This window comes from Bos grunniens, chromosome 9 (assembly GCF_055505025.1).
Source record: "Bos grunniens cultivar Pamir isolate PY7600 chromosome 9, Bosgru_T2T1.0, whole genome shotgun sequence".
Taxonomy (NCBI): Eukaryota; Metazoa; Chordata; class Mammalia; order Artiodactyla; family Bovidae; genus Bos; species Bos grunniens.
The window spans coordinates 68,562,512-68,584,678 of NC_141173.1; the positions used below are offsets into that span (position 1 = coordinate 68,562,512).

Consider the following 22,167-nt stretch of genomic DNA (forward strand, 5'->3'; position numbering starts at 1 on the left):
GACTTCCTAGTATCTATGGCTAGGTTAGAGGAGACAGTGCCTTAAACTAGAACTGCATCTTGGAATTATGTGATGCCAGTCTCACTCCCAAATGTGATGTAATCAGTCCAATGCACAATATAAAGGGGCTCAGCAGTAAAAGGCTCCACCTGCAATGCAGGAGATGCAGGTTCAATTCCTGGGTTGGGAAGATCCCCTGGAGAAGGAAAGGGCAACCCACTCCAGTATTCTTGCCTGGGAAATCCCATAGACAGAGGAGCCTGGTGGGTTACTGTCCATGTGATTTCAAAGAGTCAGATATGACTTACTGACTAAACAACAATAGTATGAACACTGGGACTTTCATGAGCTTCCAGATGATTCTGATGCCAGTCAAGATAGAAAACTATTGTCAGCCTAGAGTCATGTGGTGCTTACAGCTCCCTGTCCTATGGAAAGTGCTTTCACTGGTATAGTCAATCTTTTTGACAGTCCTTCTCTCTGCTTTGTTATCTGACCAGTCGCTTTATGATTAATACACTTTAATTGTTAAAATATCTGGCGAGTCTGGTCCTGCATAACTGGTATAAGCTGCCCTCTCTCCCTCAGGTGCTTATATATTTTGTGCTTATCTTTTTCATAATGCAATTAAGTTCGCTAATGGCAGGTGGGGGGTTTAGTCATTAAGTCATGTCCGACTCTTGCGACCTCCCATGGACTGTAGCCTGCCCAGTTCCTCTGTCCATGGGATTCTTCAGGCAAGAATACTGGAGTGGGTTGCCATTTCCTTCTCCAGGGGATCTTCCTGACCCAGGAATTGAACCCAGGTCTTCTGCCATTCAGGCAGATTCTTTACCCACTGAGCTACGAGGGAAGCCATTGCTAAAGAAAATAATGTTCCTCCCTAAAATTAATATGTTAAGCACTTATTGTATATAATGTACAAATATTATATAAGCAAATATTGTATAGTTATATATCTTTTAAATGTATTTTAATTTATTATCATTTTATTTCCCACTTGGAATGTAAGTTGCTTGAATATGGGAATCATGTGTAACATATTCATAACGTCAGACACTATGATCAGTATGGAATATTGAGATGCTTTTTGATGATAACTCTGTATGTACCTCTATTGCTACTGTCCTGACCTCCATCTTTCATTTCACAGCCAAGTTTTTTGAAAGACTTGGAGACAGCTCTGCTTTATCTCCTCACTTCCTGTAGTCTAGAGTTCCACTCCCAGCTTGCTCCCAAAACTGTTTTGACAAGGTAATCAATGGCAAGCTGGTCACTAAATCCAGCGGAAGCTTTATTTTACTTGAACTTCCTACTGCAATTGCCACTTTTGACCCTATATTCCTTCTTAACACACTCTCCTCTCTCTGCCTTTATCTTATTCTCAGACATTTCATTCTACCACAGAGCTTTTCTGCACGGGTTTTCTTTTGTTGTTGTTTAATCTTTAAGTCATGTCCAACTCTGAGACCCCATGGACTGTAGACTGCCAGGCTCCTCTGTCCATGCGATTTCCCAGGCAAGAATATTTGGAGTGGGTTGCCATTTCCTTCTCCAGAGGATCTATCCAATCCAGGAATCGAACCTGCTTCTCCTGCTTTGGCAGGCAGGTTCTTTACCTCTAAGCCACCAGGGAAGCTATGTTTTCTTTAACCTTGAACTAAACCTCAGCTCATCCAAGTCTACAGTGAGCCTGCCTTCTGTGATATTCCAGGTGTGATGGGATTCCTCTTATAATTGTGTTATACCACTGTGCTTTTTCTTCAGTTCGTGATTATAAATTTATTTCCATGATCATTAAACAAATAACTCTGTACCCCGCCAGCTCCAAAAAGTTTAAGTTGCCAATGTTTTTTCATTTCTACCTATTATATTTAAGAGAGAGAGAGAGAGAGATAACGTAAAACAAATCATACTTATTTGGAACTTTCAAAACTGACACCTGAAATATTTAAGGAGAAATTTCACATAGAACTGACTTATTTTTCCCCAGGGTCAGTTGACCGTCTCTGTCCTTGGGCACTGTCTCTCCTAGTAGCTTGTCCTGGCACTTCACTGACCCTTAGATATACAGAACCAGTAGTATCTGAAGATGACCCTTGAGAATATCATGTAAATGATTAGATCTGAAATTTAATTTCAGCAGGAAACTGTGTAAGCCTGGAAATGCAAAGGAGGATGGCAACTAAGCAATGTTGTCTGTTCAGTAGTTAGATTTGCTCCATTAGATTCTAGTTTTAACATAAAGAAGGCAGAAAATGAAAGACACTAGTAATATCCAACCAAGAAAATTATGTGCAGGTTTCAAGAGGCACAGTGAGAACTGCTTGAGCTAAAGCAAGAAAGTAACAGCTACATTGTTCAGAAGTAAATGAATGTGTGTCTAATGGTAATGCGTGCTGCCTGGATATAAATACTCTAAAAAAAAAAAAAAACACACGAAACAACCATAAAGAAAATAGAAGAAAAAGGAAAAAATACCTAGTTGAGTGAACTTAAATGTAAAAAGATAATCAAAGGAAAGAGAAATACTTGCAAAGTAGTGTATAAGGCATCATTTACAAAGGACCACTGGAAAAATTGTAGAACAGAGGTAAGAGAATGTAAAAACAAGAAAGTCTAATGTAGAGAATGAAAGGAAGATTGTACATATTAGGGTAAATGAGAAGACATTTGTCAGATACTCGGGAACAAGATAATAGTGAGTGAGGAAGCTGACTAAGGGATGGGAATGATAATTTAATAAAATGCAAGAAGAGCCAAACGGAATCGGGCAGATAGCTCCTATCATGTGGTAGTTAGCATTCATCTGTCACATTATCAATGGCCTGTCCTGGAGGAAACTGATTTTTGTGAATTCCACTTTTACAGTCTAGCATCACTACCCATAGATGGTAATACATTTGTCATTGGCTCCCTTTATGGAGTCTCTCCTGGGTGGGTTTTGACAAGGTGACTCTTCAACTTAATTACTGGGTAATGAAACATGATTTTTAAAAGTGTATCTACGTGGTGTTCTGATATGGATTTTTCAAATATGTTAATTTACTAAAGCCTAAGGCCTCCCAGGTGGCACTAGTAGTAAAGAACACGCCAGCCAATGCAGGAGACGTAAGAGACACAGGTTCGATTCCTGGGTCGGGAAGATCCCCTGGAGTAGGAAATTGCAACCCACTCCAGTACTCTTGTCTAGAGAATCCCCTGGACAGAGGAGCCTGGTGGGCCACAGTCCGTGGGGTTGCAGAGTCAGACACAGCTGAGTGACTAAATACACACAAAACTTATGCACTTAAAGTATTGCAAAAGCTGGAGCCATGTCCCTCCTCCCACCCAGAATACTTAACTGCTTCATGTGTCTTCTCTGTCCTCCTGGATGTTAGCCAAACAGAAGTCAGTGTTTGATACTGACAGAATACACGGCTATGAGACAGAAAATGTATGTCTCATCCCCAGTTCCCTGCGTATGTGTGAGTTCAGATAAGTCACTTAACCTCTTCATAACCTTCCTCCTCACCAGTGTGAAAATAGGGATCATGCCTTCTAGTGGGAGGCTTCCCAGGTGGCACTAGTGGTAAAGAACCTGCCTGCCAATGCAGGAGACATAAGAGATGTGGGTTCGATACCTGGGTCAGGAAGATCCCCTGAAGGAGGGCATGGCAACCCATTCCAGTATTCTTGCCTGGAGAATCCCATGGACAGAGGAGCCTTTTGGGCTATAGTCCACAGGGTCACACAGAGTTAGATACGACTAAAGCAACCTAGCACGTACGCCCTCTATGGATCTCTAAAGGCAGGAAGAGTAAACGACATGCAAGAGAGTACTGTCAGCCCTTCTGAACATGCATATCAACGTGGGTATAGCTGAAGCAGGCTGTGGAACCCACCTCTTAGATGCCATAAGTCAGTGCCTTTTGGTGCCAGGAATCTCAAATCCCCTCCTCTCCTGAAATACAGCCAAGAGGGAAGCCTGTCTTCTTCCTACTGTGCTGGCCATAAAGATTTCTGCCCACCTCCAAGCTTTACCTTCACAAGCATGGTATTTGGTGTGCAGTCACCTAATTGCAGTAGTTTTGAATTACCAGGAGGCCAGTGACTAGAATGTAGTGTCGTTGTGACCACAGGCTCTCAAGCTTGGCTCTCCTCCTAAGTACTCAGCAGTAGCTCTTCAGCAGCAGCATCCTATGAGGTGCTGAAAAATGTCCAGAAAAAACACCCACCCCTCCATATTCATTAGCAAGCATGACACCAGGCATATGGCCAGTTTGAATGGTATCAGGAAGGCATATGGAAAGATTTATTTTTTCCTCCAACAGGCTTTAGAACTTCAAAGGGATCGTTTGTTTGATTATCATTACATCAGTCAATCACCCAACATCTTTGACCCCTTACAATTTGCCAGGCACTGTGCCTGGCTCTCAGAGGAATAAAAGTTAATAAGACATAGCCCTCGTCTCCAAGGATTGAAATTCAACAGATATAACAAAATACCTAACAAAATAATTACCCACAGCAGTCATGAATAGTGGTAATGATGGCTGTTTTTGAAAATCTAAGAAAAGAGAGTATAGGTCAAAATCATCAAGGATGTCTTCACAGGGAAGATGAGGTTGGAACAGAATGATCTTGGGGTCTGGATTTATTTTGAGATGGGAATTAGGGAGCAATTGTATGAACAAAGCTTTTTCTGGGAATGTTCCTAGAAAAGTGGGCAATAAGAATGCCAATAAGATTGGTAAGATTAGTTAGGAAATCATTGCTTAGTCATATATTTGACAGCATTCATTTATACTTGCTATCGGTGAGGCATCATACTAGAAGCTGGATATCAAGCAATGAACAGACAGACCAAGTTTTTGTCCCCGTAGAGCTTACCCTTTAGAGAGGAAGCCAATGCGTAGAGATGTCAATGCATAAGCAGTAATTCTAAAACGCACGGTGCTACGAAGGCAATATTCTTCTACAGGAAGTGGAGGAACCTAACCCAGGTGCCCTGGGGATGAGCACACCAAGAAGAGATACTTATTACACTGAAAGCTGATGGATGACAAGGATCCAGCCACTAAAAGTGTTGAGCAGAAGTTCATTCCAAGTAAAGACAGTAGAATACAAGAAGGCCAGAGGAAAGCAAGAGTATGGCATATTACACATAAGAGGAAGCCAGTGAAGCTGATTGCATGGTCTTAGTGATAACATTTTTTACTTACTTCTGATCATGGGTTATGTACAATTCTTGACATTTTATTTTATTTTTTTTTTAATTTTTTATTCCTTTATTTCTCATGTGTTCCCCATCCTGAACCCTCCTCCCTCCTCCCTCCCCATACCATCCCTCTGGGTCATCCCAGTGCACCAGCCCCAAGCATCCAGCATCGTGCATTGAACCTGGACTGGCATCTCGTTTCAGACATGACATTTCACATGTTTCAATGCCATTCTCCCAAATCTTCCCACCCTCTCCCTCTCCCACAGAGTCCATAAGCCTGTTCTATACATCAGTGTCTCTTTTGCTGTCTCGTATACAGGGTTATCGTTACCATCTTTCTAAATTCCATATATATGCGTTAGTATACTGTATTGGTGTTTTTCCTTCTGGCTTACTTCACTCTGTATAATAGGCTCCAGTTTCATCCACCTCATTAGAACTGATTCAAATTGGTAATTAGTTTGTCAGTGTTGATTCTTACATATTTTTATAAATTAATTTGATAAGAAGTCAAGGCAATGAATACTGTCTTGATCATCCAGAATTTTAAAAAGTGTTATCAGTATACATTTATTTTCAAAAAATTAGATGCTTTGCACATAGAAGAGTTGGAAAACTCTATGGTATCAATATTTACGAGAATTATTACCTTTGGGTAATATAAATAAGATATTGATGAAGCAAAAAATAAGTTTTAGTTCAAATTATAATGTATACTTTCTGTGTAATAAGAGATACAAGTGCTAGTGATATATTAATTCTTACGATATTGAAAAATGATCATAATGTAGATCAAATCTATTATAATAGTGTTCTGTGATATGTGAAAATAGTAGTGATATTACAGAATACAGTAAAATCCAGACTAGGCCAAGATCTAAAGCAGTTTAGACGGCCAACATCTTAAGCAGCTGACCTTAGGAATACAAAAGCAACTTTTTTTTTCAAAAGCAACATTTTAAAAATTGTGTGAGTGTACATTTGTGTGGTGTGTATGTGTAAAGAGTTTCTTGACTCAACCTCAGATCTAAAAGTTAAAATAATGTCAATATTAATGTTTTGGAAGTATTAATCCAGAGCATTCTAATATATTAACACCCTCCAAATAATTTTGTATATATACTAAAAGTATTAATATGAAGAGGAATTTTTAAAACTTTCATTGGATTCTTACCCTTTCATTCTTTTATTTGTGATGATAATACTTGGAGGTTAAGAAATTAGATGACAAGAGTTGAACTTTATAGTCTACCTTTTATTTAAAATGTTGAAAACTTTCATGAATTAAACCTCTTACTGCCCTGGGAAATCATAAAATGCACTCTAATTCCTGCAGCGCCTCCTGCCACGTTCTATGCTGGCCAGACATTTAGTTCTATTTTAAGTCCTATTTAAAATCCATTTATGTATAAAACAATTTAGATTCTCTGGGCATGTCTAAAATGCAAGCACTCTGGCACAAGATTGTGGAGTATTAATACCCTGCCAACTTGGGTCTTATTCAAATTATATTGAATCAGTTTGTGATTCTTTGATTTATTATCTATAGTTAGATTATCCCTATTTTTTTAAAATAGGAAGTCACACTTATTAGCATATGCATACACATAGAAAAATGAAGTGTAAAACTATGACAAGGTGCTCTAAATCTTGTAGCATCTGAAACTTTTAATGTTATACTTGCCATTTTTATTTTACTCCATATGGTTTATCTTAACCATGAACACATTAAATGGATTCCATTGTGTTAAATGGTATTTTCAGTGTGGATAAGGGTGGAACTGTATGAGGACATTCTTTGGGAGGTGGGGCTGTTGTAGGGTTCTGTTTTATTTTGTTGACAGTAATATATGGTCCTGTGATTACCAGAATCTTTTTTTGGTGATGTCATGTGGGAAAGTTAGCATTTATTCTTCTTTAACATTTTACTAGATCTTTAGAGTGTTCTAAAACAAGCATTCACTACTTAGTAGTTAAGCATTCCCTCTCTTTGTTTAATTAATATATTGATCGGAACCAAATCTATAGGATCAAGCTTATTGAGACAGACTATCTGTGCCTCTTTCAAGAGATCGTTGCTCCGTTCCACACTTTTCAGTAAATAAAATATGGACAAAACTGAAACATGTGGAGACTGAAGCATCCATTAAAGACTTTGGCAATAGCACCTTAAAGATATTTCAAAAATAATTCCGCTTTATTACTTCTTCTGGGCCATTGCATATAACGAGGGTTTTAAAAAGACCAAATACAGCTCTCTGATTTCCATTTAATGGAAGAAGTAATAAAGTTTAATTGTATACTTGAGCACGGGGCATCATTTCCAGTACATCTGATCAATAATTCATCGATTGCCTTTGGCTCAAAGTAATATTTGAAAGAAACTGCAGCCAGTGGGAGCTTATCTAGCTGTAGCTTCATCATCTCTATTAATTATGCTTTTCCCGGATTTGATCATTAGGCTACCAAGGTGACAGCAGATGGCGAGCAAACTGGGCAGGATGCTGAGAGGACTAACGTGAGAGCAGACTCCGTGGGAGCATTCATTAAGGCCTTGGCCCAGGACGCAGAAGGTATCGGAACAGTCGTGACTGAATCACTGTTTCTCCCAACAGGAAAATAGAAAAGGAAGGACCAAGGAAGACTGGAATTTCTCTAATAAGAGCTGGCCTTTCTAAATTTGAGGGTTGCGTTTCTAAAAAGTATTTTAATCAAGATATTCTAGGGCATTATCAGTTGAGAATCTATGGCTTTCAGTGTTCGATTGTAACAACAGTCAGTGAATTAGGAATTATGAGTGCATACCAGCAATACATTGAATGCATTCCTTTGGGAATGCTCTGATTCTTGAGGAATATTGTGATCAAATATGATTAAATCAGTTAATGGGCAACTTCTCCTCTGCTATGGTGTTGTTTTTGCATTCAAAACTATTTAAAAGATTCTTGATTTTTTAAAAAAATTAATCATTCTGCTCAGTACCTTACAGCAGTACTTTAATTTCTCAAAATGACTTTTAAATACTTGGTTCTGGCTTTTAATGAACATCTGTTGCTTGGGATTTGGATGTACTGCCTTACCAGAAGCTGTACTGCATTTAGTCCACAATTCTCTAGGAGTTAGCTGTTGGCATCCACCAATCTGATTTGAGAATCAAAGTGGAAGCCATTTTGGGGCAAAAACTCAAATTAAGAAACTCAAAGAAAAGAGATAGTACAAAAAAAAATCCCTCAAAAAAAAAAAACACAAAACAACAGTAGTTCTTAACTATCTATTAATATATCATAAACATCCATACATGTTGAGGAAAATAGGAAAAAATGTTTTTTTTTTCCTTTGAGAAATAACACAATTTAATTCCTCCACAATGTTATACATTTTAGACATTTTGCTTTCTAATATAGCCAAATAAATCAGGACATGAGAAACATTAAGGCTTTCAAGATCCTGACAAGTCATTCTTAGGAATCACAGGCTAAGAAGAGGCAGGAACTTCCAATGATCCCCCACAGCAAGAAACTCCAGAGTGTTCATCTGAGGTGCCATCTCAGGGCAAACATGTCAGGATCTGGAACAGAAATTACTCCTACCAAAACGAGTTAACTCGTTAACGTGGTTTCTCCTCAACTAGATGAAGTTGTTGTGATTTCCCGGATTTCATTTTCCATTAACATTTTTATTTGCATGTGTTCCCACCCCCCACCCCCCGCCAAAAAAAAAAAAGAAAACCCATTGCAGACAGAGCGGGTTCGCTCTATCTGAATACCTGAAGATGTTAGTACTCTAGGAGCTTTCCTTTTGCTTCCATCTTATCTCAAACATTAAGCAGCCTATTCTGGGATCTCATCTTCATTGTTTCAATCGAACACTGCTATGTAAGAATAAATCCTAATAATACATGTTTTCCATAGACTCCAGTATCAGCACTGCCTACCTCTCTAGGCTGCGCCCTCTATCTCCCAGTTTGTGCATACCACAGATACACCAGCAGGGGGCAGAGTGGAGACAGTATTTAAGCCCGGCTTGGCTCACCATCCAGTCTATCAAAGAAAAGGGTTATGTGTCATGGAAGATGTCTTCCACTCCCTAAATTTGTCTATCAGTCAGGGGATCTTATTGTGTCTGTCCAAATGGGATACCTTTTCCTAATTCCTGTAACATGCCATGTGGATGGCTGCGATCCTGTACCTGAAGACAATGTGACCGTTACTCTCTTCTTCCAGCAGGTCCTAATAAAGATGATAACAAAAATGATAATCACAGCTCTTTATAAAACAGAATCCAGCTGTTAAAATTTCGTGAAAATTCAAATTTGTGTATGTCAGAGTTAAGCTAAATCATTTATGCTATATATTTATATATATATATATTTATGTATATTTATAAATATATATTTATATTTATTTATATAAAATAAATATATATAATATTTTTATATTTATATTTATAAAAATATTATATATATAACTATATATATATATATATAAAACAAGCTTGGACATTTAGGGGATTTAAAAAGAAGAAAACTCACTAAAAGCTTTAAGTGTGTTATATACAACATACCTATACCTTTTTTCCCTCTAGAAACCATAATAACAGTGGATAATCATCAGTATTTTCAGTTTTTATTAGTGGTAATAAATTGCTGTGGGAAAAGTGAATACTTCAGCATGACATTTGTTTATTTCAGTTTTCTTTTTAGATAGATGAAATACTTTACTCATCCTATATTCCATTATAAGTCTATATAGAAATCAACTTCTATTAATCTAAGGCATTCTTATCTCTTATAAAGTCTACTTTGTGCTGACTTCTGACTCAATCAATAAAATGAATAAACTACATTTTATTCCACACACTATTAGAATTAATGAGTGAGGGTATATAAAACCAGTAGCATATGTTCTGATATGTAATAGGACTTAAGAAATGCTGGACAGCTTTCTTTCCTGTTCCTCAGGTCACAATAGTATTAGCCATTCATGATAAACTTACCCGTTACAGGTTATTTTTCTCAGGTTCAGCATGAAAAATAGCTTTGTTTCTCCTGAGGAACTAATTTATTTGGCTTGTATGTTACAGGTACTGTATACCTCTTAAATACCTCTTTTGATCCTGATGATTTGGCCACGAAGATGCTTAACACTAGCTTTAGGATCCACTGGACATTACAGCATGCCTTTCTGTCTAGTCACTCTTTGCCTGAAATACATTAACATTTTTATCTTTGCCCCATCTCCTTTTATCTTTATCTTGTTTTAAAGATATTTTAACCTACATTCCCTTTGTAATAAGGTAGAAAAGATAATGAAATTAAAAGATGTGTTTATATTGCAAGTATTTTTAATACCGTTAAAAATACACTGAAGTGATAGTGAATATCTTGGAATAATAGACACTACATAACACATTTATCTTAAATGTAAAAGTCCTCGTAAAAGTTCCAAATTCCATATATAGGAGTAATGGAGCAAGTAGACATCTATAAAAATAATATTTGCTTTCTTAATATAGCATCATTTTGCTAAAGCAGTATTTGTGTACCCTAATGATTTCTTCTGGTTGCTTGCACATTGCTTTAATTTAAAAGAAATTATATAATCCATATTTTCCTTTTCTCCACCATTCTTTTTGCACCACATTCTTCTCTGTAGAAATTTAACTTTGAGATTAGACTTCAAGAGAAACAGTGTGATTGTATCTTACATTCTGTGCTTCCTTGATAACACCTAGGACCAAGACCTAAATTCAATCAAATTTCCAAAAACATCTTTAAGCAAAACTCATTTATATGTTCATTGAATAATGAAAAAAACATACAGCCTTATCAGGTTTAGAAAGGGGGAATTTTCCATTTCACTTAAGGAAATAATGTGAATGCAAAGAATGTCAGTGGTTACTTACATGCTACAAGTGATTAAAATCAATTGTACATATAGGTGTGCACTCAGACCATACGATGGGGCTGTATTATTGGTAGAATGATGTCTACTACCATCTTTCTTGAAATCTAAAAATGGGAACGTTCTTACATTTAATCACCCAACATTTTGGCATGACTCCCACATAGTCTGTTGGACCAAGGTGCATTCTAATCAATAGTCCATGGTCACCATGATTCCTTAAAAATTACATGTCCACGGTGATGTCTTACTAATCACAGTGGTAGAATCTTGAGAAGGTTCTTTGTCATACATCAAGGGATGACTATGAAGCAGACAGCCAGAAAGAGGCACCCTCATTAACTTCTAGGAATAGCTCCTGAGCAATGATTTCTACCGCAGGGCTAAGACTGGCCATATTTGTTCTTTAAAACACCTGATTCAGATTGTTCGATAGATTTTAAACTATGACTATCAGAAATAACAGGCTAATTGCAGCAACGTTTTAATCAAAGACATTTATCATTAAAAAAGAATTAGAAAGATGCATTTTGGAAAGGGTAGAAGTAGAGACTGAAACTCAGTTTCTGCCACTAACCTAAGATACTCAAACTCTAGGTGCATCAAAAATTCCTGGAGGGCTTGTGAAAACACAAATTGTTGGACCGCACCCTAGAATTTTTGACCCAATAGATCAGTGATGGGACCTGAGAATCTGCATTTCCGATGATCCCAGGTGATGGATCTGACGTTGTTCATTTGAGGACCACATCTCAGAACCACAGTGCTAACCCGGCACTCCTGCCGCTGGTCTCCTGGCCTAACTATGTGTACTTGTTTCAGAAGGTCTGTTCATACCATCTTTGACAAATTCTGACCAGTGTTAATCAGAAAAGTTTCTCCAAGAACAGAAAAGAGATTTGAAAATTCTTTAGATCTTAAAGAGGTCTTAGGATACAGTCTTGAATGATAGAAAATGGTCTCTTGGTCAGCCCATAGCCTTTATTCTGGGGATTGTCTTTGGGACTATTATAGGCATAAGGGATCAGCAGACCAAAGAGTTAAAAAAAAAAAAAAAAAAAAAACTGTCTTCAATTTGCTAAATTAATGCTCCATAGAACACACTTAGAACACACTTCAGGAAAAGTTGGTCTAAAACTAAGGTAGTACTGTGTACATGTTTCAATGCACCAATTTTTCAAACTTTTATTTGACAGAAAATTCTTTTTTCAAATGAAATCCTGCCCAGAACATCAACCTATAAAATAGATTCTTGGCAGAATAGACATCATTTGTAGAATACCTGAAGTGCCTGGAGAATCCTAAGATTCCAAAGAGCACAGTTTAAAACCCCATTTAGTGCATAATAAACACAGATTCACAGGATGGCTATTATTGCTGAAAGGTATCTTTGAGCCCTAATGTATAATACCCGTCCCTAGGCTGGGGCCCCTTTCCTCTTTCCTTTGCACGAATCGACACAGAACTGTGTGGAAGTGCAAGGGCAGTTTCATTTTCAGAGATATCATCACAGATAGTGTTTCTCTACTCCAGGTTTTAAAATTGCAACTGGTTGTGCCTGATCAGCAATGCAGACTTTGTATTTCCAGCTTCCAAGTATTAATGCTACATGTCACATTTTTTACTGTCTTACCTGAAGAGAGTTTGAGCCACTTAAAAAGTAGAAACACTGTGTTTTAATTACTGTGTCCCCCTAAAAGCAACGTAAAATGGAGAAATATGCCACATTTCCTTGTTTCTTATGGATTGGTGTAGCAACTGCCTCTCTTTCTCAGCAGGAACACTCATGACAAACAGCGTTTCTCTTGGAGATGGTTGAGAAGAGCAGATGCTGGCTGCCACTTTTACATGCAGCATTTTGTTTGCTAATTTGCAAAATTTGTTTTACCCCCTGCAGCTGTAAATGAAAAAGCTGTAAAACTAAATGAAACTCTTGGAACTAAAGACAAGGCCTTTGAAAGAAATTTGCAAGAGCTTCAGAATGAGATTGATCAGATGATGACAGAACTGAGGAGGAAAAATCTAGACACACAAAAGGAAGTTGCTGAAGATGAGTTGGTGTGAGTAGAAGCTCTATTATTTTTTCATTTGATAAACTGAACTTTCTAAATTGTTGGTTTGAGTTTTCTAAATTTTCCGTCACACGTATCAGTAGGAGATACTTTTTTTTACACTCTCTATTTTTCATCTACTTAGTTATAATTTATCTTGCTCTGAAGTGGATCAAAGGCATGTTTATTCCTATATATAAATAATCAAGTAAATTATCTTTTTTCTTTTGGTGCTGTCCCTTCTGCAATTGGGCTTTCCAGGCGGCACTAGTGGTAAAGAACCCACCTGCCAATGCAGGAGACATAAGAAATGTGGGTTTGATCCCTATGTCGAAAGGGTCCATGGAGAAGGGAATGGCAACACACTCCAGTGTTTTACCTGGAGATCCCAGGTAGCCTGGTGGGCTACAGTAGCCCGTGCTGCTGCTGCTGCTGCTAAGTCCCTTCAGTCCTGTCTGACTCTGTGCAACCCCATAGACGGCAGCCCACCAGGCTCCCCCGTCCCTGGGATTCTCCAGGCAAGAACACTGGAGTGGGTTGCCATTTCCTCCTCCAATGCATGAAAGTGAAAAGTGAAAGTGAAGTCGCTCAGTTGTGTCCGACCCTCAGCGACCCCATGGACTGCAGCCTACTAGGCTCCTCCGTCCATGGGATTTTCCAGGCAAGAGTACTGGAATGGGGTGCCATTGCCTTCTCCCACAGTAGCCCATAGGGTCACAGAATTAGACACCAAGGCAATGGCACCCCACTCCAGTACTCTTGCCTGGAAAATCCCATGGACGGAGGAGCCTAGTAGGCTGCAGTCCATGGGGTCGCTGAGGGTCGGACACAACTGAGCGACTTCACTTTCACTTTTCACTTTCATGCATTGGAGGAGGAAATGGCAATCCACTCCAGTGTTCTTGCCTGGAGAATCTCAGGGACGGGGGAGCCTGGTGGGCTGCCGTCTATGGGGTAGCACAGAGTCGGACACGACTGAAGGGACTTAGCAGCAGCAGTGACTTAGGACGCACACTTCTTCAATTAGTGGGCTTGCTTTATTAATTTCCTGTATTAGGGGCTTTAAAACTGTTGATTTTGTTTTAATGAAAATATTTTTGGATAAATAAAGTTATGAATTTAGCAAGTCATCCTGTACATTTTGTCATCTTGGGAAATATTGAATAGAACTGTCAAATAATACGTACTAATACTATGAAATAAAGGTTGAGGATTTGAGGTTATGAATAATGATAGTGATTTTACTAATGCCAATGAATGCCAATGGTTGTATACTCAATAAAAAGTACAGTTTTACATGTACAGTTAACTACAAAGTGATGGTGTTATTAATAATCAAATAAAATCTACTAAACTAGCAACATTAGCAACACCTGAAAACTTGTTAGAAAAGCAAATTATCCAACCCCATCCTAGACCTACTCAATTAGAAACTTTTGGGATGGGGCCCAGCAATCCATTTGCCAAGTGCTTCAGGGGATTATCACGCCTGCTAGTTTGAGAACTACTCTTTTTCAAGTATTTAGCCGTTCTTAAAGGGCTCAAACAGTATCACTTTAGAAAAACCATTAAGTTGAATCCAGGAAACTCCTAGAACTCAGTTCAAAGGAAAAGAAAAGTAGATCAAAATTATACTAGCACGTCAACAGCATGGCATTATATTGTTTCTAACCAAATATATCAATATTCACATCTTGTCTTCAAAGAAACAGAAAAAATATCTCATGGTTAATCATATTTTATTTTTGGTATATAACATACATGATAAAACTGATTTCATCAGCCAGATTTTGAGAATAGCATGAGTTCCTTTCCAAATGATAATGTTATGTTATTAATAAAAGTACAATGTGTGATTTTTTGTGCTTTAATTTTAAATGTTCTTGCCACTTTTCAGCTATCAGTTTTCAACTTGGTTTAGCACACAGTCTGCTTTAAATATTGTCATGTTTTTCCATACTTCTAATGTTAGTATCTCTTTGTAACACTGAGGCAGTGACAGGGGCTTATTGTCTCTTGTTGGGGTGGGGTGTTTACAGAGCTGCAGAAGGCCTTCTGAAGAAAGTGAAGAAGTTGTTTGGAGAGTCCCGGGGGAAAAACGAGGAAATGGAGAAGGATCTCCGGGAGAAACTGGCAGACTATGAAAGCAAGGTTGATGATGCTTGGGACCTACTGAGAGAAGCCACAGATAAAATCAGAGAAGCTAATCTCTTATCTGCAGAAAACCAGAAAAATATGACGGCTTTGGAGGTGAGTCCTAGAGTTCTTTCATCTGAATCTGGGACCGTGGTGTAGGGGTCTGACCATGGCCAGGTAAGTCAAGTGGATGTAAGTTGATGCGTGTTTATGAGATCAAGTTTGACAACTCTGAAAGAAGACTTGTAAGTAGCAGGACAGAGAATGATCCTTCCTTTGTTTTTTAAATTAATCATCACTGCCCATATAATCAAGTAAAATTTAGATAACTTACACTATTTAAAAATTTTAAGAACAGTGTGATACAGTGGAATGAGATCTTTGTTGGAAGTCAGGGGTCCTTGGTCTTAATGATAACTGTGCCACTAACTAGAATACAAGCCTGAGCAAGTCAAAGTCCCAAAGCACCAGTCTCTCAACTGGACAGTGCGTGCATTATACTAGAGTATGTCTAGGGTTTCTTCAAATACCACTACCTTGATTTTACAATCTACCCAACATAACCCATGAGCCATGGTTTAGACATGGGCTGCCATAAGTCACGAAAGTGTCAAGAGTTTTCTAATGGAAAGTGTAGTGAAAGTCAAAGTGTTAGTCACTCAGTTGTGTCTGACTCTTTGCAACCCCCATGGACTGTAGCCCACCAGGCTCCTCTGTCCAAGGAATTCTCCAGGCAAGAATACTGGAGTGGGTAGCCATTCCTTTCTCCAGGGGATCTTCCTGACCCACAGATCAAACCCAGGTCTCCTTCATTGCAGGAACATTCTTTATCTTCTGAGCCACAAGGAAATGTGAGCATAAAAGAGACAGCTAAGAGACCAGAACTTGGGAACATTTAGTTTCTCTTCTTCTTTGCAACACGGTCTATGAAAATGATACTTTACAATCAGTTCAAGTCTGAGTTCTTTTCTGTCCTTTTCCTCAGCCAAGAGATAGTTCTCTCCTCATGTCGATGTATGGCAAGAATCATCACAATATTGTCCAATTAAAATAAATTAATTTAAAAAAAGAAATGATAGGCAGTTTCTGCCTTTTTTAGAGCACTAATGAAGCTGGAACTAAAACAGGTCCTTCCAGTCATTCCTTCCTCTCTCCCTCCCTCCCTTCTTTCCTCCCTTCCTTCTCCCTTCCCTTCCTTCCTTCGCTCATTCCTCTCCTTCTCTCTCATTTATTTCTTAATATTTAAGGAGTGACTTCAGTACTTATGCTGGCACAAACCTCTGTGTGTGTGTGTGTGTGTGTGTGTGTGTGTGTGTGTGTGTGTGAATCACTTCAGTTGTATCCTACTCTGTGTGATCCTATGGACTGTAGCCCGCCAGGCTCCTCTGTCCATGGGATTCTCCAGGTAAGAATACTGGGGTGGGTTCCCACTTCCTATTCCAGGGGATCTTCCTGACCCAGGGGTCAAACCCACATCTCATGTCTCCTGCATTGGCAGGAGGGTTCTTTACCACTAGCACCATCTGGGAAGCACAGACCTGTACTTGGCATTTAAAAAAAATAACTTCCTCGCCAGAAACAAACTTACCATTGTTCTTTTCAAAATATTTGACCCCAATAGATCTGAAGACAGTGGCAGACCTTTTTCTCTTCTAACATAAAATTTTACCTTCAGCTCTGAGTACTCTGTGGCATTTGTTATACTCTCAAAACTGTTTGTGGAATGACAGTTGAATAAAGAAAAAGTCTGCATGTTTTGTCTATTCATTTTTCTCCATTTTCCTTTGGATTAAGAAGTAACAGGATGAATTAATTTTTAAAAGAATTTTTTTTTTCTGGGTCCCTCTCCTGGGACTTAGCCTTGTCATTTTGATGGAGGATTGAGGAGACTCACTGATGTATCTAATCTTAACCAATTTGGAGTCTACTGACATGCTGGCAGTATTAAAGAAAAAGCACCATCTTGTTAAGCAGGCTGCTGGACCGCCTTTCTATCACAGGCTCCTGCATGATTCATCTTCCTCAGTGACACACCAGTGATGTAACTTACCCGGAGGTACACCGCTCCATTTTATGGCATCAGTTTAAGAAATTAAAATTACCTATGTGGAAAGTATAATAAGCATTTGGGAAGTATTTCAAGAAGAGTTATAGTGGCACAGTAAATGGTGCTTTTAGCTATTCCTTCATTTTAGTGATGTTTAAAACCAAGAGCCATCATTCTTTGGTACCTCTGGATATGCCTGGAGCTTATGTAGTCAGTATTTAAGTGTAAGTGGTCCTTTTTGTATTTTCATTTTATATGCCATGCTTAACGAAAGGCTTGTTTAAAACTTACTAGAGTAAATAGATAAAGTGACTACATTAATATGAGTAAGACACAGCTTATTTAAAGCTGCTTGCCAAGGCTGATTAAGGTTGATTGCCAAGGTTGATACTAGACTGGCCAATAAAGAATCACCTGGATATTTTACTAAAGAGAGGGGTGTCCTGAGCATCCACCCAGAAACCGAGTTACCTGGTCTGAGGTGTGGTCCAGAATCCATATTCTAGAACATTCCCTGTGTTAATGCAATTTGCGATAGGTTTAAGAAGAGTTGATAGGTTGTATCCATTAGATTGAGTAATTAGTTGTAATTTAAATAAATGACTTTATTGAGACTGTGCCCACAAAAAGGTGATGCAATTAAGACCCAAGGCATTTTTTTTATAAGAAAATAAGCATTTAATTTTTACTGTGTAAAAACATTTATCAAGCCCCTACTAAGTTCAAGGAATGTACTAAACAAAAACTGAGTGTATCAAACACTGATACGCTCATGGTGTGATGCTTGGAACAGCAGCATTAGCATCACCTAGGCGCTTGTTAATAATATAGGTTCTCAAGTCCCCCCAAATCTATCAACTCAGAAACTTGGAGTTGGAGCCCAGCACCTGTGTTTTTCAAATCCCACCAATGATACAGATGAGGCTTCCCTGGTGGCTCAGAGGTTAAAGTGTCTGCCTGCAATTCGGGAGACCTGGATTCGATCCCTGGGTCAGGAAGATTCCCCTGGAGAAGGAAATGGCACCCCACTCCAGTATTCTTGCCTGGAGATACCGTGGACAGAGGAGCCTGGTGGGCTAAACAGTCCACTGGGTTCACAAAGAGTCGGACACGACTGAGCGACTTCACTTTCACTTTCTAAAGATACAGATGCAGCCTTAAGCTTGAAAGTCACTGATGTTTATATCATGAATAAAACACCATCTCTGATGACTTCCAGTGACTTGTACTTAGTGCGAGATCCACTCAATTTAACTAATCTGTGCCCTACAGAAGTTCTGTTGGAGGTTTGTGAAGGAAGGGCATCAGAATCACACCTGGATTTAGGAAGGGCTTGGAGCCTGATAGGCTACAGTCCATGGGGGTCCCAAAGAGTTGGACACGACTGAGCAACTTCACTTTCACTTTCATGGACCAGACACATGTGCTGAGTCATGAAGCATAAGCTCTAATTGGTCAAAGTAGAAGAGGAAGAACATTCCAGAAATAGGAAAATAAATGCAAACACACAGAGGGGAAAAAGGGAAGACCCTTGGAGAAATGTCAGTGATGTGATAGGACTAGAAAGACTGCTTGTGAACTAGTGAGTGGACAGAAAGCCAACAAAGGCAGGGGGTCCAGACTTGAGTTACAAGAGAACTGCATTCTGAGACTGAGCTAAGGAATTTGGTTTTGTCCTGTATCAGAAGCAACTGAAATATTGGAGTCATGGGTTAAAATTTTATTTGGGGGACTTTCTGAGTGGCTCATATAAACTCGAATATTGGTTTTGTATTGAAAATATTACGATATAAGGCTAGGAAAGCAGGCAGGAATAATATACAATTAGATGCCTACCATTATCAAGGTGCTGTTGGTAACCAGGGTGTTTGAGACTAAATAGAAATGATTCCTGGCCTCAGAGAACTTACAAATTCCTAAAAATTCAGGCATTCTAACCTTTCACTGGGCTTCCCTATAGCTCAGATGGTAAAGAATCTGCCTGCAGTGCCAGAGACTTGGGTTCGATCCCTGGGTCGGGAAGATATACTGGAGAAGGGAATGCAACCTACTCCAGTATTCTTGCCTGGAGAATCCCTTGGACAGTGGAACCTGGGTCACAGTCCATGGGGTCTCAAAGAGTCAGACATGACGCACTGTGATTAGTACGAGCTGAGAGAATCAAACACTAAAATGAGGGCATCACAGAAGCTGATAGAAATGATGGGACAGCATGAGCAGAAACACAGAGCTCCCAAAGTATGATCTCAGGAAGTGTCAAATGGAGCAGTAACAATCATTTGTAAGCTTCATAAAAATCTGTAGCAGAAGATGGCTCTGGAAATGGCCCAGTTCATAGAAGACTTTGAATGCAACCTTCTAGAACAGCACAGGGCTAGAAGGCCATTTCCAGCGATGGAAAAAAAGTGAAGGAGACTGTGGGCTGAGGGGCAAAAAGATGAGCAATTCAATTCAGCAAAGTAACATGTATTGAGCATTCTGTCCCCAAAGGTACCATTATAACCTGGAACAGGAAGGATTTTGTGAGAAGTAAAGAATGAGTTGCTAGATAAAAATAGACGGGGAGATAGCTTTTGTAGCTTCTTAATCCACCCCTCAAAAAACCCCAGCAAAAACAAAAAGTTTTAAACTTACAAAGCTCTGGAATGAATTAAGATCTAATTAGAAGTTAAAAGTAGAAATATAACAACTTTGTTGTCTAATGAGAGTCACTTAACAATATACTTGTGGTATATACTGGGAGAATTTGCTTGTGAAGTTGCTCTGCTGTGTCCAGCTCTTTGCAACCCCATAGACTGTAGACTGCCAGGGTCCTCCATCCATGGGATTCTCTAGGCAAGAATCCTGGAGTGGGTTGCCATTTCCTTCTCCAGGGGATCTTCCCAACCCAGGGATCAAACCCAGGTCTCCCACACTGCCGGCAGACTCTACCATCTGAGCCACCAGGGAAGCCTGGGAGAAAAATTCTCTCTAATCACAAACCCTGTTTTTGCTCCTCAAATGCTCAAAGCTTCCTATCTTAAGTATTTTATATCCTACATCCTTTTCTATCTATTCCCTCTCTTTATTTATTTTTATAGCACTCATTGTTAAAAATATGTTATACATTAACTTATTCATTTTTACCCTCCAGCCAAGCCATGAACAACGTGTTTTCTGGCCTGCTGTATCTCCAGGACTGAGAACAGTGTTGGGCACAAAGACAGAATAGAAATGTTCTCTCTCAGTGAATAAAGTATCATAAAGCAAACACAAATAAATGTTATATCAATACTTTGATCAATATTTAGGCGCTCCAGATAGATCCATCTTTCCTTGATGTAAAACTAGATTTCATTAGTGTCTAATCTGAAATTAGCCACCACTGAAATTGCCTTAATCCCTAGATCATTCCTGCTTCAGTGTGATCAAAAACACATTGTGATCTTTGCAGAACAATGGGTTCCCTAAAGTAACTCAAATAGAGCTTTTATAATGGATTCTTTACCAGCTGAGCTACCAGGGAAGCCCAGAAAGATTCTAATTCACTGCTTAATTGAAAACAAGATGAATGGAGCTCTTCACCTCACATATGGGTGGAAATAGTCTCCCTTCTATCGATACAGCATTTTAAGTTACCTTGATTCATAAATACAAACAAACCATGCTGAAGAAAGATTCCTGAGTGTCTGTCTGCCCATGGTCAACTTTAAATCGGTTTCTATAAAAGCTAAGGGCTAGAATTCATAGTTGTGGAAAAGAATGTCAGAACTTGAAAAATAAGATATGACATAACCATCAGCACTACCTCTCTATTTGTTGTTCACGAAGGGAAATTGAAATTTCTCTGATTTAGCCGGGGTGGGGAGTAGTTGAATGAAACAGAAGTCACAAGTGCAAACAAAACTATTTATTGAGGAAACTCGTCTAGGTACTGGAGATAGAGTGATACAAAGATTGTTTAAAGAAATTTATATTATAGTAAGAAAGTCACTAAACCAATAAATAAGTATATAATATGATCATAAACTGGAGCATGGGCTAATATACATAATAAGTAATATGTTCTCAGCATATTGCTTGATGAATTCAATGTTACCCTTCGTCCACTAGGTACAAGAAAGACTAGGCCAGTAGGCTCAAGAGACTATACATTTCATCCCATACTTATGCATGCACATTGTAATGAATTGGTATTAATCATTGTCATTAAATAACTTGTACTTTTAGCAGCTCTTAGAAGAACCAATCAAGATGATTCAAGCTATATAAAAAATAAAATATGATTATTTATGTTTCTATCATTTATGGCCACTCTATAAATATAATTCAGATAAATGAGTGCTAGGAAAAAGAAAATAAGGTAATTATAATAGTTGACAATTCTGTAGTGTTTACTGTGTGCTAGGCTGTATTCCAAGCCAATTTCTCTCAAATTTTATTGTGTATATCAGTCACCTGGGATTCTTGTTAAATACAGATTCCAAGTTGGTAGTTCCCAAAAAGGCACTAAGATTGTGCATTTCTAAGAAGCTTCCAGGTGATGCCGATTCTGCTGGTCGCTGGGCCATATTTTGAGTACTGAGGGAATATACATTTTATATGAGGCTAAATGAAGGAGGTTTCCTCCAAGGCAGGGAATTGGGGAAGGGAAAATGGTGAAGGAAAGGCTCAGAGGCAGAAATAAGATGTAACCAGCAGCAAATTGAAGTGATTGGTGAAGAGGTAGAGAAAGCAGGGTGTGAAATTAGCACTGTCCCAGTGCAAATAAATGTGGTTTCCACAATTGGAAAGTCAGTGCTGTCACAGCTGAAGACCCAGACTCTATCCTTAGGTAGCTGTGGTTGT

General features: G+C 38.7%; 1 protein-coding gene across 3 annotated transcripts in view; it reads left to right on the top strand.

Moving 5' to 3' along the window:
- Window positions 1–22,167, top strand: part of LAMA2 (laminin subunit alpha 2) — a 707,472-nt gene that overhangs the window by 548,518 nt on the left and 136,787 nt on the right. For all 3 annotated transcript variants that reach the window (XM_086317880.1, XM_086317878.1, XM_086317879.1), the window contains 3 exons: window positions 7,665–7,776; window positions 13,004–13,166; window positions 15,197–15,407. In XM_086317880.1, coding sequence (XP_086174006.1) covers window positions 7,665–7,776; window positions 13,004–13,166; window positions 15,197–15,407 — 486 coding nt within the window. The remainder of the gene's footprint in view (window positions 1–7,664; window positions 7,777–13,003; window positions 13,167–15,196; window positions 15,408–22,167) is intronic.